The sequence below is a fragment of the Oryctolagus cuniculus genome, chromosome 19 (assembly GCF_964237555.1).
Source record: "Oryctolagus cuniculus chromosome 19, mOryCun1.1, whole genome shotgun sequence".
In the NCBI taxonomy this organism is placed as follows: Eukaryota; Metazoa; Chordata; class Mammalia; order Lagomorpha; family Leporidae; genus Oryctolagus; species Oryctolagus cuniculus.
Window position 1 is genome coordinate 39,886,318 of NC_091450.1, and position 15,544 is coordinate 39,901,861.

The 15,544-nt window shown below is 60.4% G+C and overlaps 1 protein-coding gene across 2 annotated transcripts; it reads right to left on the reverse strand.

Annotated features, from left to right (window-relative positions):
- Positions 1-32: 32 nt before the first annotated feature.
- On the reverse strand, positions 33-15,227 carry INTS15 (integrator complex subunit 15). Of its 2 annotated transcripts, none has more exons than XM_002723360.5 (6): positions 14,806-15,227; positions 14,446-14,667; positions 10,833-10,998; positions 5,810-6,337; positions 3,848-3,887; positions 33-747 (listed from the first exon to the last, which is right to left on the reverse strand). In XM_002723360.5, exons 1-6 carry the CDS (start codon positions 14,995-14,997, stop codon positions 546-548), a joined length of 1,350 nt encoding a protein of 449 aa, XP_002723406.1. In that variant the 5' UTR covers positions 14,998-15,227; the 3' UTR covers positions 33-545. The 2 variants fall into 2 exon arrangements, with proteins under 2 accessions (XP_002723406.1, XP_017194899.1); XM_017339410.3 differs by having other exon boundaries at positions 14,836-15,144.
- Between the last annotated feature and the right edge of the window lie 317 nt (positions 15,228-15,544).

The window sequence follows — 15,544 nt, forward strand, 5'->3', positions numbered from 1 at the left end:
CAGTGTGAAAATTCATTCCACGGAGTCTATGAAACGGTTTAGAAAAATTTATTTGAACATATGAAAGGAGAATTTAGAGACCTCCAATAAAACAGAGCAGTTCCTTCCGCAGGTGACGGGGAAATCCCGACGGGTGTCCCTGAGCAGCCAGGGCTCCAGCTCCGAGCTCGGGGGGCCGCAGACGGCGCCGGTGTTCCTGGCAGGGACGTGTCGCGTTCCCGAGGCGGCTGCTCGTGCCAGCACTCCTCGTGGCACAGGCTCAGAGTGTCTGAGCACAGGCCCACGGACTCGGCATCGGTGCCAAAGGCTGTGCACTTCCTCCACCCGTCCCATCTGGATTCTTGCCCCGCCACCAGGTAGGAGGCACCTGGCAGCTTGGAAGCTGTGCACCAAGGCAGTTCTGCCGGCGAGGAGGGCCCACCTGGCTGCCCCCTCAGGTCATCTTCTGTGGGCTTGGTCCTCCCCTTTCTCCGGAAGCTTCCTCCGACCCAGGCACAGAAGGCACGCTGCCGCTTGGCGGCGCTTGGCAGCTCTCGGGGTCCGCCTTAGCGGATGGGCCTGAATGGAAATGTCACACCTGAGATGAAGGTGTGCCCGGGGTGCGTGGGAAGGCCGGGGTGGGCAGCGGGGTGGGCGGGCACGGCCCCATAGCCCAGCGGGGGCGTGTGGATGTGAGGGTAGAAGCCAGGGGGCAGCGCCGTATGCGGTGACTGCTGCACTGGGCCCGAGATGACCAGCTGGAGCAGGCTGCAAACAAGCAGAAAGGTTAGCACCACCCCTGCCCAAGAGTGCTCTGTACACCTGCCCCTCTGCAGACACGAGGCGGAGGGCCGGGGCCAGCCCTGCCCTCACAGCCACCTGCACACACGTGCCCCAGGGCCCCTCACACACCCCGGGGCCAGGAGAGATCCCTGTGGAGGCACGGGCTATGTGGGTTCCCAGGACAGCGGGGGGAGGGGGCTGGCGGCTGAGGTCACCCGGGCCATCAGAATTTGGCCCAGGACCTAGGCAGAGCCAGAGAGGAGGGACCAGCGAGGGAAAGGCCGGGCCCCCGGTGACGATGGGCAGAGAGCGGGCTGGGCCCTGGCTGCAGGGGCCCCACAGCTGGCCCAGGAACCTGGCCCACGGCAGGTCAGCTTTTGGTTCCGCTTCGGCTGACTCTGCTCACAGATGGAAGCAAAGCCTCAGATGCTGACCTTTCAAATGACCCTGAAACCAGCAATCAGGTACAGGCTGCCCGCCCCTACTGATCTATGGGGGCCCCTCTTCTGAGCCCCGCCCCGGGGCCGCAAACCCTCTGCTCACAGCCTTGCATGCTTGGGCCACGGCGTCCCCACCCCACCTGGCCCCGGGGTCTCCGTGAACAGCCACGCGGCCCCGGCAACGCCCCTCTCACGCCCGGCCTCGCTCAGGGCAGCACGAGAGCCCCCACCGCTCCAGTCCTCCTGCGGCCTGAATCCTCGTCACCTTCCACCGCTGCGACCTTCTGAGACTCCTTAGAGTGCCCCCGACCCAGAAGATCAGCAGAGCCCCTCCTCCTCACCCGCAGCTCTCCCCCGAGCCCACCACCCCCTCCCACAGCCCCAGGTAGTCAGCTGGCCAAGGCCTGGCCTTTGTTCGGACCACGTCCAAGCCACCCTCTTCAGGACACAGACCCCCTGCCCGTCTTCCGGGCCCTCGGTGACTGCCGCAGGTGAACAGCTGCGCTCAGCCCAGTCCTGACCTTGCTCCAGGACCTCGGCCCGGCTGCTCCTGAGCAGGAGCGTGGACACGGGCTTCCCCGACCAGCAAACCCCGGCTGCCAGAGCCCAGCCCGCCCCGGTGCTCGCTCCTCACTCCCTGCCCCATAGCGGGGTGGCCCTCTGGGCCACTTCACCCCTCAGTAGACCCTGTGCTCCACCACAGACTGACTCCACCCTCTCCCATACACAGGGCCCACAGGAGGGCCTCGTGCACAGCGAACGGAGGCGTGATGGAAGCTGAGGCGTTTCAGCGGCCCACAGCTCTTCCGAGCCTCGTAATTTGTGCGACGCTGGGTAAAGAGGTCATCAGAGCTTCACGAACCCGAGGCGCCACAGAGGTGCACAGGTGTTTGAACCTGCGCACCCTTGCAGAGAGAAAGCAACTCCAGACGCTCCCGGTCCCGCCAGGAACACGAGGGGACACAGAGGAGCTGGAAACCCGGGGGCAACGCCAGGTGCTCTAGTCCTGCCCGCCCCAAACCCCGGCACTGGGCCTGACCCTGGGAGCTGGGCCCTGAAGCCTGTCCAGAGGCAGCCGTAGCTTCCTGAAAGGGACAGCCACAGCCCCCCGAGCCCAGCAGGGCCCTGGGACACATCCCAGAAGGGACTACGACTGATTCAGAGTCATCCCTTGCTACTGCACACAAAACACGCAGCCAAGGCTGTGGCCCAGACGGGGAACATCGCAAAGGGATCCCAGCGAATGGGGCGGGGGGGGGGGGGCGGGGTGAGTGCAGCTCAGACTGCGCAGGTCCTCAGGTGCCAGGGAAAGATGGCAAGGGCCCGGCGAGGGCCCCAGACCTGTCCGTCCTGTGGACCCGGCATCCCGAGCCACGGCTGCGCCCGCATGGCCACACCCGCACGTTCACCCAGACACGACCAGGCTGCCCTTCTCTGCAGTCTGACAGGGTCTCCTGCCGGGACACCGGGATGCAAGGACGCCGCTCCGCCTGTTGTAAGTCAGCACCCAGCCACACCTGGCCTCCAGTCCTGCCTGCTGCCGCGCCCCCAGCAGCGTCCACGCGGGAGCGAGCTGGCTCCGACCCCGCCCTGTCCACACTGCCAGCCCCGGCCCTGCGACCTCATGGCATGCTCCGCTGAGGAAAGGCGCGAAGAGCCGAAGAGCGCAGGAACGCGATCGGTGACTCGCTGCTTCCATCTGCATCAGCCCGGTCCACACCCGCGCTTCCTGGCCCGGGGTCCAGTGACTGCAGAGGCCCCAGCCCACCCCAAGGCCCCCTGTGCTACTGGTCAGACTGCGTTTGTCTGAAACTTGTCCTGCGCATGTGCCACCTCTTGGCTGCCTTTCTAAGGACAGAGTCGTAGAAATCAAACTCTGGGATTATCAGAACGGCACTGGCGACAGAAGCCAGCACTTATGAGACACTAAATGTATACCTAATACTCTTCCTTTCACGTGCTTCCTGCGGTTTCACCCTCACGAAACTCATCCCGTGGGAAGTAGGGTGAGGCAGGGGGGACAGGAAGTGGGTTCTGTGATCTTCTTGATTTTTAGGGTGAGAAAATGGAGACAGCAGGAGGTAGGGAACGTGCCGAGGTCACAGACAGGAAGCAGCAAGGCCAGGACGATGGACAGACTGGGTTACGGGGTCCTGTGAGGCAGGGACTGTGCCGAGAAGTGCACAGACCACCCATGAGGCCGGCAACACTGGTGCCCCCCAGTTTACACAGCGGGGAAGGGGGAGACGTGAACACCCACGTGCCTCAGCCGATCAGAGGCGCTCAGAACCTGGGTGGTCCCACCTACAGAGGTGCAGCGCCTCCCTAAAGAGCAGGGACCCAGGATGTCACGGACAGCCCTCAGCGCTGCAGGAAGCACGCCAGCCGCTCAGCCAGCCTGGCGACACGGGGAGCACACCGCTTTGTCCCTGGACTTGGCTGCGGGACCAGGCCTCCACGGTGCCTCCCTCCCGAGGGTCCGCCTTCCTGCTTTCCTCTCCCTTGGCCACGCAGCCTCAGACTGCAGCTCCAGACCCTGCAGACTAGCCTCCCCCAGGGAACCAGGACACAGGGCCCCTCGCCCGCTTGCAGCTCCCCACAGGCCCGGCAAAGCCAGCGCGACAGAGGTTGTGACGGGCACTCACTTGTTGTGGGGCAGCCTGGAGCACAGGGTCCTCAGGTCATCTGCAATCAAGGAGAAGTGCAGTTACGGGGGAGCCTGCACGCGGCCGAGCTTGCCTAGGGTGCTCGAGCAGCAGCAGCCCATCCGGTTCTCCTAGCGCCCTTCAGAGAGCAGCTTCCTCTGGGCCGGCGCCGTGCCACACTGGATTAAGCCACCACCTGTGACGCCAGCGTCCCATACAGGAGGCAGTTCCAGACCTGGCTGCTCCACTTCCAATCCAGCTCCCTGCTAACACGCCTGGGAAAGCAGCAGAGGATGGCCCACATGCCTGGGCCCCTACTCCTGGCTCTTGGCTTCAGCCTGGCCCAGCCCTGGCCGCTGTGGCCATCTGGGGAGTGAACCAGCGGATGGCACATCACTTTCTCTGTGTAACTCTTTCAAATAAAGAAATCAATCTTAAAGAAAAGAAGGTGGCAAACATGAGCGTGTCATCAGCACCCACTTCCTCTGGGGAACGGTTCAAGCGTTAGATACAAGAGAAGCAAGGAACTCTCAGGGCACGTTGTGTGGGTGCACACACCCATCAAAACGAACAGGTCAGGGGTGGGTGCTGTGGTGCAGTGGGTAAAGCCTCCGCTTGGGGTGCCCACATCCCACGCTGGATGCCGATTCAAGTCCGGCTGCTCTGCTCCCGATCCAGCGCCCTGCTAACGCATCTGGGGAGGCAGTAGAGGAGGGTCCAGACACTTCCCTGCCACCCACATGGGGGGACTGGATGGAGTCACAGACTCCTGGCTTCAGCCTGGCCCAGCACCACCTGCTGCAGCCCTCTGGGGAGTGGGGCAGCAAATGCAAGATCTCTGTCACTGCCTTTCCAACAGATGAGAAAATCAACCAATCTGAGGAGAGGGACAAAAAACCACCTTACGGGGCAGTGTCTGGTTCCGTGGTTAGGGTAACACTTGGGACGCCCGCACCCCACCTCAGAGCCCCTGGCTTCAAGTCCCGGCTCCCGTCCTGCCAATGCGCACCCCGGCAGGCAGCAAGCAACGGCTCAAGCGCTTGGGTCCCTGCCGCCCATGGGCAGGAGACCAGGAAGGACCTCCTTCCAGCCTGGCCCAGTCTGGGCTGCTGCAGGCATCTGAGGAGTGAGCCGGTAGATGGACCACCTCTGCTTCTGTCTCTCTGCCTTTCAGAGAGATTAAAATAAAATCCAAATTAAAATGAAAAAAAAAAAAAAAAAAAAAAGGAAAGGAAAGAAAAGGCAGGTGTTCAGCACCGTGCTGAAGACAACTGGTTTCATGTCGGTGTCTGGGTTCAGTCCTCGGCTCCGGTCCTCACCCTGGCTTCCTGCTGGTACACACAGGACCCCTGGGTTGAGTTCCCATCTCCCGGCTTTGGCCTGCCCAGTGCCGTTTTCTGCAGGCTGGGGAGTGAGCCAGCAGAAAGGAACTGTCTCTCAAACATACACATAAAAGTTAAGTAACTTTTTGAGTATTAAACTTTGCACTGAAACCTGTGAATCGCACCTCCATAGAAAGGACTGCAGAAGCGGCTGGCGTTGTGGCATGGGAGGTTACGCTGCCGCCTGCAGGGCCCGCATCCCATCTGGCTGCTCCATTTCCTACCAGCTCCCTGCTAATGGGCCCAGGGAAGCAGCAGGAGATGGCCCATGGGCTTGAGCCCCTGCACCCTACTGGGAGACCTGGCTTTGGCCTGGCCTGGCCCCGGCCACCGCGGCCATCTGGGGACTGAACCAGCAGAAGGAAAAATCTCTCTCTGAAACCCTGCCTTTCAAATAAAAGTAGATCTTAAAAAGGAAAGAAAACAAAGGACTGGCAGAAACAAGACTCCTCGAGAGGGAGGCCAGGTCACTCTCTGGAGAACAGGAGGCCGTCTGTCGGGACTGACGGGAGAGCGCGGAGGGGCAGGGGACAGGCACTCTGGGAGGTGTCCCGTGGCTTCCGCTCGGGCGGCCACTCACCTCGCGTGCACAGCAGTGCTCCGGAGGCCATGGCCACCTGCAGAGCCTGCGCCAGCCGGTCCAGCGCAAGCTCGATCTCCTGGGAGGCGTTGAGGGGGTTCAGTTCGTCGGCCAGTCTGCTGACCTCCTCCACGAGCGGGACCATGTGGTCGAAGAGGATGAGCCCCAGGCGCCCGTACAGGTTCTTCTCCGTCAGGTGCAGCTGCAGCGTCAGGAGCACCTGCAGGACGCTGAGGTGCAGCTTCGAGTACAAGAGGTGGCAGTCTCTGTCCATGCCTGCGCCCGAGTCCTTGGCAGCCCTGCTGCTGACGTGGCCGTTGGGCAGGGAGGGCTTCCGCTTCCTCTTGTAAGCCAGCGGGGCCTTCACGCACCAGCGGATCAACCCGATGAGCGGGGTCAGCTCTAAAAATCCTATTGGCAGATTGGCTGCAATCGGGGTATTTAAAAAGGTGATGAGAATCAACCTCGGGTCCTCAAAAATCCAGCTGACAATCATTTCAAGCAAGTCCATGGGTGGGACGAGGTCATCTGCAAAAAATGGGGGAAGTGAGAAGTGGCCCCGCCAGAACAGGAGCGGTGCTCCCAGCGCCCCCACTCAGGGGGCTCCCGTCCTCGCCCCCGCCACCTCCCCGGGCCCCGGACCATCAGGGAGCCACGGGGGCTCAGCAGTTCCCGAGGATTCCACTGAACTTCGAAAAGAATGCCTTCCCTGTTGTCAGCGTAAGCTCAGCTCTGCTGTTCGTGTTCAAGACCACTTCGCTCCTTTCCTGGTGAGCAGGCCTCCTGCCTGGACGGTGAGAGCTCAGGGGCCTTCGGGGCAGCGAGGCCCTGCCAGGCGCCTGTCGGCCCCAGGCCCACGGCGGAGACTCTCATGTTGGCAACAGCCAGACCCCTGCCTACCCAGGCAACGGTAACAGAACACGGTAACAAATGCTGACGCTTGCTCTGCGTTCACAACCGCCTGGGCATTGGTCTCACTCCTACACTGACTCAATCCCCAAGCAACCCCACCGCTGACTCCTAAAGAACAAGGGAACTGAGGCACAGTGGCACTAAGTAACCTCCCCCGGACTCATCAAAGGCATGTGGTAGGCCTCGAAACCTCCAGGCCACGCTGCTCACGCTGGCATCAGCAGGCAGGGCCCTGAGGCTGGCTATGAGCATGGGTGTGGGGGCCCAGCCTCGTCTCTCGGGCTGTGCACCACTCCCCGCCCGCAGCACACGGGAAAGCTAAGGCTGACGGAACCTCTTCCAGGGTGATGGGTGCCTCAAAACCAGGCCCAGGAAGCTTCCCGTCAGATCTTTCTCCCTGAGGTTACTCCCGCTGCGTGTTTCAGCACCGAGGCTGCTCCTGCCTGGGGCCGGGAACCGACGGCTCGGCAGGTGGCAGCCGTGGTCCGTGACCTCGACCTGCCAATTCCAGCCCCTTGATTCCCGAGCTGCTTTTGTTTGGGTAACGCGAGGCTCACAACCCTCCATCCTGTGTAACCAGGTCCACGCCGAGGTGTATCCGAGAGCCGGAGGCAGTGTGTGCCCACGTGGCCGGGCGTGTGCGTGACAGATCCCCAATTTCCAGCACGGCCCTGAGAGATCCGTGCTCTCGGCTCTGTTCGGGCAGGAGGTGGCTCCGTGTGGTTGCGCAAGCGTCTTCCTCCCTGAGGTTTCGAAGGCACAGACTCCCAGGAACGCTCTCCTGGTAGAAGTCCTGTGGCTGTTGCCACAGGAGGCGCATCGGCCTCAGACAAGAGCCCTCAGAACCACTGGCCACGCTGGTGGCGTCCCCGAGTAGGAACCCTGCTCACAGGCTAATTCACCTGGCCTCCGTGTTAAGGCCAATTCCTGGTGACACGGAAGGCTACTATGTGGCCCAGAACTGGGTTCATTTAAATCTTTCCTACTGGGGCTGATAGCAAGTTAAGCCTCTGCCTGCAGCGCTGGCATCCTAGCTGTAGGTTCGAGTCCTAGCTGCTTCACTTCCAATCCAGCTCCCTGCTAATGGCCTGGGAAAGCAGTGGAAGATGGCCAAGTGTTTGGGCCCCTGCACCCATGTGGGAGACCGGATGAAGCTCCTAGTTCCTGGCTTCGGATTGGCCCAGCTCTGGCCAATGGGGCCATACGGGGAGTGAACCAGCACATGGAAGATCTCTGTCTCTCCCTCTACCTGTTACTCTGCCTCTCAAATAAATAAAAAATCTTTCCTACTGGAAAACGAAAGGTCTGAGTGCTGCTCTCCGCCAGGAACAGCTCTTAGGAAACCTCTGCAGGACAGGCCGGCCCCAGCATCTGCTTCTGCTCCAGGCACACTCCTGGGAACCAGCCCAGCAACATCGGGTGCACTTGCTTTCTAACCTTCGAGGTTACAACACAACGAGGGGGCTGCTGGGAGACCACCACTGGGGCTGAACAAAGCAGAAACGGTTGTGGACGGCTCCCAAATCTGCTTCCGCCCAGCGCGAGAAACTCCGTGTCAGGTCTCCGGCAGCGAGGGCCAAGGGCAAGGCAGGAGGGACCTGAGGCACAGCGGGAGAGCAGGGTCAGAGCACTGCCCATCAGGCCCTGACGTCCCCACGGGGCAAATGCCCACCGCCTGGCTGTGGGATCCCATGAGGACACACACGCTCAGGGCACTTGAAAGCCACGCTCCTGAGAGCCCAGCCCTGGAAGAGGAAGGCGGGCAGCAGAGTACAGGGGGTGCGGGTCCCGATCCCTTCCCCCAGTTTGGTGACACAGACCGGTGGAAGTTGACTTCCACCGGTCTGTGTCACCGGAGTCTGCCCAGAGGGACCAGCTGCTCGACAGGGAGGTGGGCCAAGTGCTGCCTCTACCCGATGCTGCCCCACGGAGCTCTGCAGGCATCCTGCTGCACACGACTCGCACACGCCTCCTAGCGCAAGGCACCCAAGACGCGGCGGCACCTCTGCGGTCCTGTCACCAAAGGGGCTGACCTCGGACCCTGGCAGGGGAGATAATGGCACAAATCCCAACAGAGGGGCGCCTGCGGAACGCCAGGCCTGAGAGCCTCAGGAGTCCGTGTCGTGCGAGATTTCTTTCCAGCAGCGGGGAGCTGGTCTGGACTTAAAGACACCAGAGCCGGGGGCTGGTGCTGTGGCGCGGCAGGGGAGGCCGCTGCTTGCGATGTGGCATCCCACGTCTGAGCGGCGGCTCTATCCCCACAGCTGCCCTTCCAGTCCAGCTCCCGCTAACGCCCCTGGGAAGGCAGAGGGAAACGGCCCCAGTGCTCGGGATCCTACCCGCTTAGGGGAGGCTCCGACGACTCTGCTCAGGGCTTCAGCTTAGCGCCACCCTGGCCACTGCAGCCCTGTGGGGAGTGAACCACCAGATGCAAGATCTCACCACTCGCCTTTCAAAGAAATAAATCTAAAGAAACAGAATAAACAACAGAGAGAGAGAGAGACAAGGACCATTCCACTGGACCCTAAAATCTGATTCTCCACAGTACAAAAAAGACTAGAAAAGACTTTCTCGAACAATCAGGGAACTGTGAATACAGGTCCATGTGAGACAACGGTATTCAGAATTTCTCCGTTGGGTACGAACATGCTGGCCGGCACCACGGCTCACTAGGCTAATCCTCTGCCTGCAGAGCCAGTACCCCGAGTTCTAGTCCCGGTTGGGGTGCTGGTTCTGTCCCGGTCGCTCCTCTTCTAGTCTAGCTCTCTGCTGTGGCCTGGGAAGGCAGTGGAGGATGGCCCAAGTGCTTGGGCCCTGCACCTGCATGGGAGACCAGGAGGAAGCTCCTGGCTCCTGGCTTCGGATTGGCGCAGTGCACCAGACATAGCAGCCATTTGGCGGGGTGAACCAACGGAAAGGAAGATCTTTCTCTCTGTTTCTAACTCTGCCCGTCAAAAAAAAAAAAAAAAACAAACAAACAAACAAACAAAAAACACGCTGCCCTCAGCAGATACTCTCTTACCTATTTGTAAATGACAACAACAAATTCTCAACAGCTTGGCGAAACAGTGTGTGTGCGTGACTGTGTATGTAGGAAGAGAAAGAACACCGGGCACAGCATTACTAATCCAGGGGAGAACCTGCAGATGTTGTGGTGTTCCCACGCCTTTTCTCAAGTTTCCAGAATCAAAATCGTGGAGTAACAAAGCCAGCCGCGTGCTTCAGGGAGAGGCACAATCCTGACAGACCCCAGACCTGGCGCTCTGGGCTGCCTGCTGCCCCCACCGTCCGCCTCGGGCAGTGGGGACGACCAAGGAGAGCATGCGTCCAGGTAGAACACACTTTCGTTTTCAGCTAAGATTAAACATTTTGGAAGACAAAAGGCCAATGCGCTCACTTGACATCTCACCGGAGTACTCAGCAGGAAACAACGCTCCAGCGGGGCGGGCGTCTGGCCCAGCCGTTACGGCAGAGATTAGGACAGCCACAGCGCACACCACAGCGCCCGCGTCTGCTACCCGGCCCTAGCCCCGACGCCAGCTTCCTGCTAATGCAGGCTCTGAGAGCACAGCGGGGTCCCTGCCACACATGTGGGAGACCTGGGTTGAGTTTCTGGTTCCCATTTTTAGCCCTAGACCAGCCTCAGCCACTGTGGGCATTTGCGAGTGAATCAGCAGATGGGAGATCTGTCTCTCTGCCTTCCACTCTCCCCCCCAAAATAATGAAACTGGCAAGTAACTGAAGCTTGTTTAAGCACAAGAACATATTAACTAGTTTGCCTAGGGGCCGGTGTTGTCACACCAGGTTAAGTCGCTGCCCTAGAGGCCAACATCCCACATAGGCACAGGTTCGAGTCCCGGCTGCTCCACTTCCCACCCAGCTCCCTGCTAAAGCACCTTGGAAACCAGTGGAAAACGGCTCAAATGCTTAGATCTCTAACCCCTAACACGGGAGACCTGGATGGAGTTCCAGGCTCCTGGTTTCAGCCTGGCCCAGTCCTAGCCACTGTGGCCATTTGGTTGGAAGATCTCTCTCTCTCTCACTCACTCACTGTAATTCTGCCTTTCAAAAAAAGTAAGTGACTTCTTTAAAAAACAAACCGACAGTTTACCTGAGGACAGGTCGTAGAGAGCGGTGACGGACGTGATGAACTGGCAGCAGAAGCGAGGGCTGGCACTGAAGACCTGCTTCAGCGTCTGCACGGAGCCCGGCACCAGGCAGCAGTAGTCGTCCACCAGGGCCTTGGCCAACCTCACACAGTAGACCACGGGCGTTCGCTGGGAAGAAGCCACAGTGCACGTAACTGCAGGTGTCCCGAGCCCACAGAGCGACGTACACGGTGAGCGCCACCAGACCTGGCCGAGCCACCACTTCCAAGGGTGGAACGGACGCTGACCGAGTACTCCCACCTACAGCCCACAGAACAAATCCGCCCCACCACCCTCTTTTGTGAACAGTTTCACGGAGACACGGCCGTGCACAGGTGCTTGCCCCTGCCTGGACTGCTCTCGTGCCACAGGGGCAGGGCTCAGTAGCCCGAGACACTCACTATCTCCCCCTTTACATAAGACATCTGCTGGGGCTGGCACTGCTGGGGCTGGCACCGTGACGCAATGGGTAAAGCCGCTGCCTGCAATGCCGGCGTCCCACATGAGCCCCAGCTGGAGTCTCGGCAGCTCCACCTCTGATCCAGCTCCCTGCTAATCCACTGGCAAAAACAGTGGAAGGTGGCAAAGGCGGCCTGGGCCCTGCCACCCACATGGGAGGCCCAGATGGAGGTACAGGCTCCTGGCTTTGGCCTGGCCCAGCTCTGGCTGTTGCAGCCAAATGAGGAATGAACCAGCAGACTCAATGTATCTGTATGTCACTTTACCTCTCCCTCCCTCTTTCCTCTCCGTAACTGCCTTTCAAACAACTAAATACAACTTTAAAAGGGGTTGTGGGGGGCAGTGTTTTGGCACAGCATGTAACGCACCACCTGAGATGCCGGCATCCCATATGGGTGCTGGTTCATGACGTGGCTGCTCCTCTTCCAATCCAGCGGCCTGCTAAGGCCCCTGGGAAATCAGCGAAGGATGACCCAGTGCTTGAGCCCCTGTGCCCACATGGGAGACCCAGAGGAAGCTCCTGTTTCCTGGTTTCGGCCCCAGCAGTTACAGCCATTTCGGGGAGTGAACCAGTGGGATGGAAGACCTCCCTCCCTCCCTCCCTCTCTCTGTCTCTTCCTCTCTCTGTGTAACTCTTTCAAATAAATACATAAATCATAAAAAAAAAGACACCAATGGGACACCTGTACCCCCATAGGTGTCGGGGTCTGCGTCCTAGCTCCTCCCCTATTCCAGCTTCCTGATTCGGTGAGTGAAGCAGCAGATGGCAGATCTCGCTCTGTCTCTCAAATAAATAGAACAAAATTTAAAAAATAGGAACCAATCTTTAAGAAAAGACCTGAGTCCTTGGGAATGAAGAACCTTAAGAAACTATGGAAATCCTGTTAGCTTGGCTGATATGAGATTAGTAAAAAATGTTGGTTAATGATCACTAGAGGTGGATTAACAATTTTTCAGACTTTGGGCAGCAAAAAAGCAAAACAAAGCAAATCCACCCAAAATACCACCTAGCACTCAACCGTCCGTCAATCTCTGTGTTTTCCTTTGACGTGTGTTGAAAGAGCCGTCAGCCGTACAACCGCAGATCGAATGCAAAACAACGCACCCGCTCACTGACCTAACCAGAACCCAACACCCCTCTAGTGACTGGTAAGCACCGTCACAATCTGATATACAGTCCTCTTCCTGGGGCCGGCACTGTGGTGTAGCAGGGAAAGCCACTACCTGCAGCACCAGCACCCCATAGGGGCACCAGTGCGTGTCCCGGCTGCTCCGCTTCTGATCCAGCCCCTGTTGATGCGCCTGGGAAAGCCGCAAAAGATGGCCAAGTGTCTGAGCTCCTGCCACTCATGTGGGAGACCCAGAAGCAGCTCCTGGCTCCTGGCTTCAGACTGGCCCAGTTCCAGTCACTGTGGCCATTTGGGGGAGTGAACCAGTGGATGGAAGACCTCTCTCTCTCTCTATCTCTCTCTCTCTCTAGAACTCTACCTTTCAAATAAGTAAAATGAATCTTCTCAAAAAAGTGATCTTCCCAAAAAGCCCTGGCACTGTGGCACAGGAGGCTAGGCAGCCACTCGGGACAAGGGCATCCTGCGGCCGACTGCCTGGGGCTGAGTCCTGCCTCTGCCTCACCTCCGCTCCCTGCTAATGCGCACCCTGGGAGGCAGCAGGTGATGGCTCAAGAACCTGTCTCTGCCACCCACGGGAGACCCAGACAGAGCCTCTGGCTTAAGCCTGTCCCAGCCCGGGGCTGTTGCAGGCACCTGGGGAGCAAATCAGCAGATGAGACACGGACACCCTCCCCTCCCCACCCCTACTGCTATGCCTTTCAAACACAAAACTTTGTTCAAAGTCCCATCTGTGAGCCGGCATGCATAATGCTTTCAAAATCCTACCTCATCATTTTTAACTCAGAAAAATGTTATCTCCTTGTCCTGAAAAGTAAGCCATTCTTTCCCCCCTTTTTCTTATTCATTAAAATAAATAAATAAATAAAACCTCAGGGAGCCAGCACTGTGGCAGGGCAGGTTAGCTCCCAGGCCGTGGTGCCAGCATTCCATACGCAGTGCTGGTTTATTTTTTAACGACTTATTTAATTATCTGAAAGGCAGAGTTACAGAGAGGCAGAGGCAGAGAGAGAGAGAGAGAGAGAGGGAGGGGCCGGCGCCACAGCTCACTAGGCTAATCCTCCACCTTGCGGCGCCGGCACACCGGGTTCTAGTCCCGGTTGGGGCGCCGGATTCTGTCCCAGTTGCCCCTCTTCCAGGCGAGCTCTCTGCTGTGGCCTGGGAAAGCAGTGGAGGATGGCCCAAGTGCTTGGGCCCTGCACCCCATGGGAGACCAGGATAAGTACCTGGCTCCTGCCATCGGATCAGCGCGGTGCGCCAGCCGCAGCGCACTGGCCGCGGCGGCTATTGGAGGGTGAACCAACGGCAAAGCAAGACTTTTCTCTGTGTCTCTCTCTCTCACTGTCCACTCTGCCTGTCAAAAAAAAAAAAAAAAAAAAAAAAAAAGAGATAGGGAGGGAGGTCTTCTGTCCACTGGTTCACTCCCCAGATGGCCGCAATGGCCAGAGCTGGGTCCAACTGAAGCCAGGAGCCAGGAGCTTCCTTGGGGTCTCCCACACAGGTGCAGGGGCCCAAGGACTTGGGCCATCTTCCACTGCTTTCCCAGGCCACAGCAGAGAGCTGGATGGGAAGTGGAGCAGCCGGGACTTGAACCTGCGCCCACATGGGATGCCGGCGGCCCGGCTGCTCCACTTCCTGCCATTGCTTCTGCAAAGGCAGCCGAAAATGGGCCCCTGCCAACCATGTGGGAGCCTGGGATGGGGGCTCCTGGCTGTCCAGGTTCATCTGGGGAGAGAACTGGCGGACGGAAGAGCTCTCCCTCTGCCTTTCAAATAAACAAACAACTTTTTACAAAGTTTGAAGAAAACACACACACACACAAACCCTCACCACTGCGCACGAGCGGCTTTGCTCCGCCTACGAACTGGGACCGGGGGACTGCGCGCTAACAGACCTGAGCCGAGACCCCGCCAGGGACCAGCGGCACGCCAAAGCCCCTCCCGGCGACCCTCGGAGCCAGCCCCCCACCCCCCCACGGCAGCGCGGGTACCTGCAGCCAGGAGGCCGCGCACTCCAGCACCGGGACCCGGCACACGGCCACGGCCATGGAGACCAGTTTGCCCAGCAGGCTCATCCGGCTGTCGTCGGCCTTGTTCCCTTGAGGGCTGAAAAGGGAGGTGAAGATGATCTGGCGCACCGAGTCCTTGGTCTGCTCCTGGAAATAACTGCACATGATCTCGAGGAGCTGCAGCTCCTGCAGCGAATTCAGCCTCTGCGAACACAAATCCGGGAGAAGCTCTGAGACCGGCGCGCCCGGCCCGCGGCGCCCGCCCCGCCTCCCTGGGGGCCGGGGTCCCCGCGGCAGCCCCGGGCCCGGGCGGTGTGGCGAGGGCGCCCCGCGGAGCCGCACCTTGGGCTGCGCGCCGCGCTCCTTGGGCACCTGGAACACGAACTCCTCCAGCAGCTCCACGGGGCCCTTGTCCACCATGGGCAGCGGCGCGCTCTGCAGCTGGCTGCTGAAGTAGATGTCCAGGTGGTACAGCACCTCCTTGGCGGCGCTCAGCGCGTCGCGGCGCAGCAGCGAGTGGCGGATGTCGCTCATGGCGCGGCCCCCCGCGCCCCGCGCGCCCCACTTCCGCCCGCGGACGCCTGTGGAGACAAAGAGGCGCGCCCCAGGCCTGCGCCGCGGCGCCGCCCGCCCGCCGCTGCCTGCTCCCGGGCCGCTCAGGGGGCCATCGCGGCCGCCGCCGGCCCGCAGGCGCTCGGGGGTCCGAGTGCGGCGCCGCCCAGAGCCGCGGGAGCCGACGCCGCGCAGCCGAACGCCGACGGAATGCCGGGGCGGCGACGGCGGCCCGCACGGCCCAAGCGCAGCCCGCGGCCCGAGCGCGCCCGCGGCAGGGCGCCCCCTGGCGGCGGGCCGGCGAGGGGCGCGCGGCCGGAGGCAGACCCCGCCTCGGCCCCGCTCTTCCCGCCCGAATCCCGCCTTCGCGCCTGCAGTCCCCCACACCGGCGAACGCCTTCTTCCTGTGCACGGCGATCAAGGCCTCCTGTTTCATTTCACCGTGCTGTAGGGTAGGGTAGGGCCTTGGCTTGGGTGCCCTCCCACCCACGCTGTCCAACCTAGACAGGGCGTCTGTGAATCCACTGGC

Coding starts and splice junctions, on each gene's coding strand:
- INTS15 (XM_002723360.5), bottom strand. CDS start 14,997: ATGAGCGACATCCGCCACTCGCTGCTGCGCCGCGACGCGCTGAGCGCC. Junction 14,668..14,805: donor AGCGCGGCGCGCAGCCCAAG/GTGCGGCTCCGC, acceptor TTGTGTTCGCAG/AGGCTGAATTCGCTGCAGGA. Junction 6,338..10,832: donor TCTCTACGACCTGTCCTCAG/GTAAACTGTCGG, acceptor CATTTTTTGCAG/ATGACCTCGTCCCACCCATG.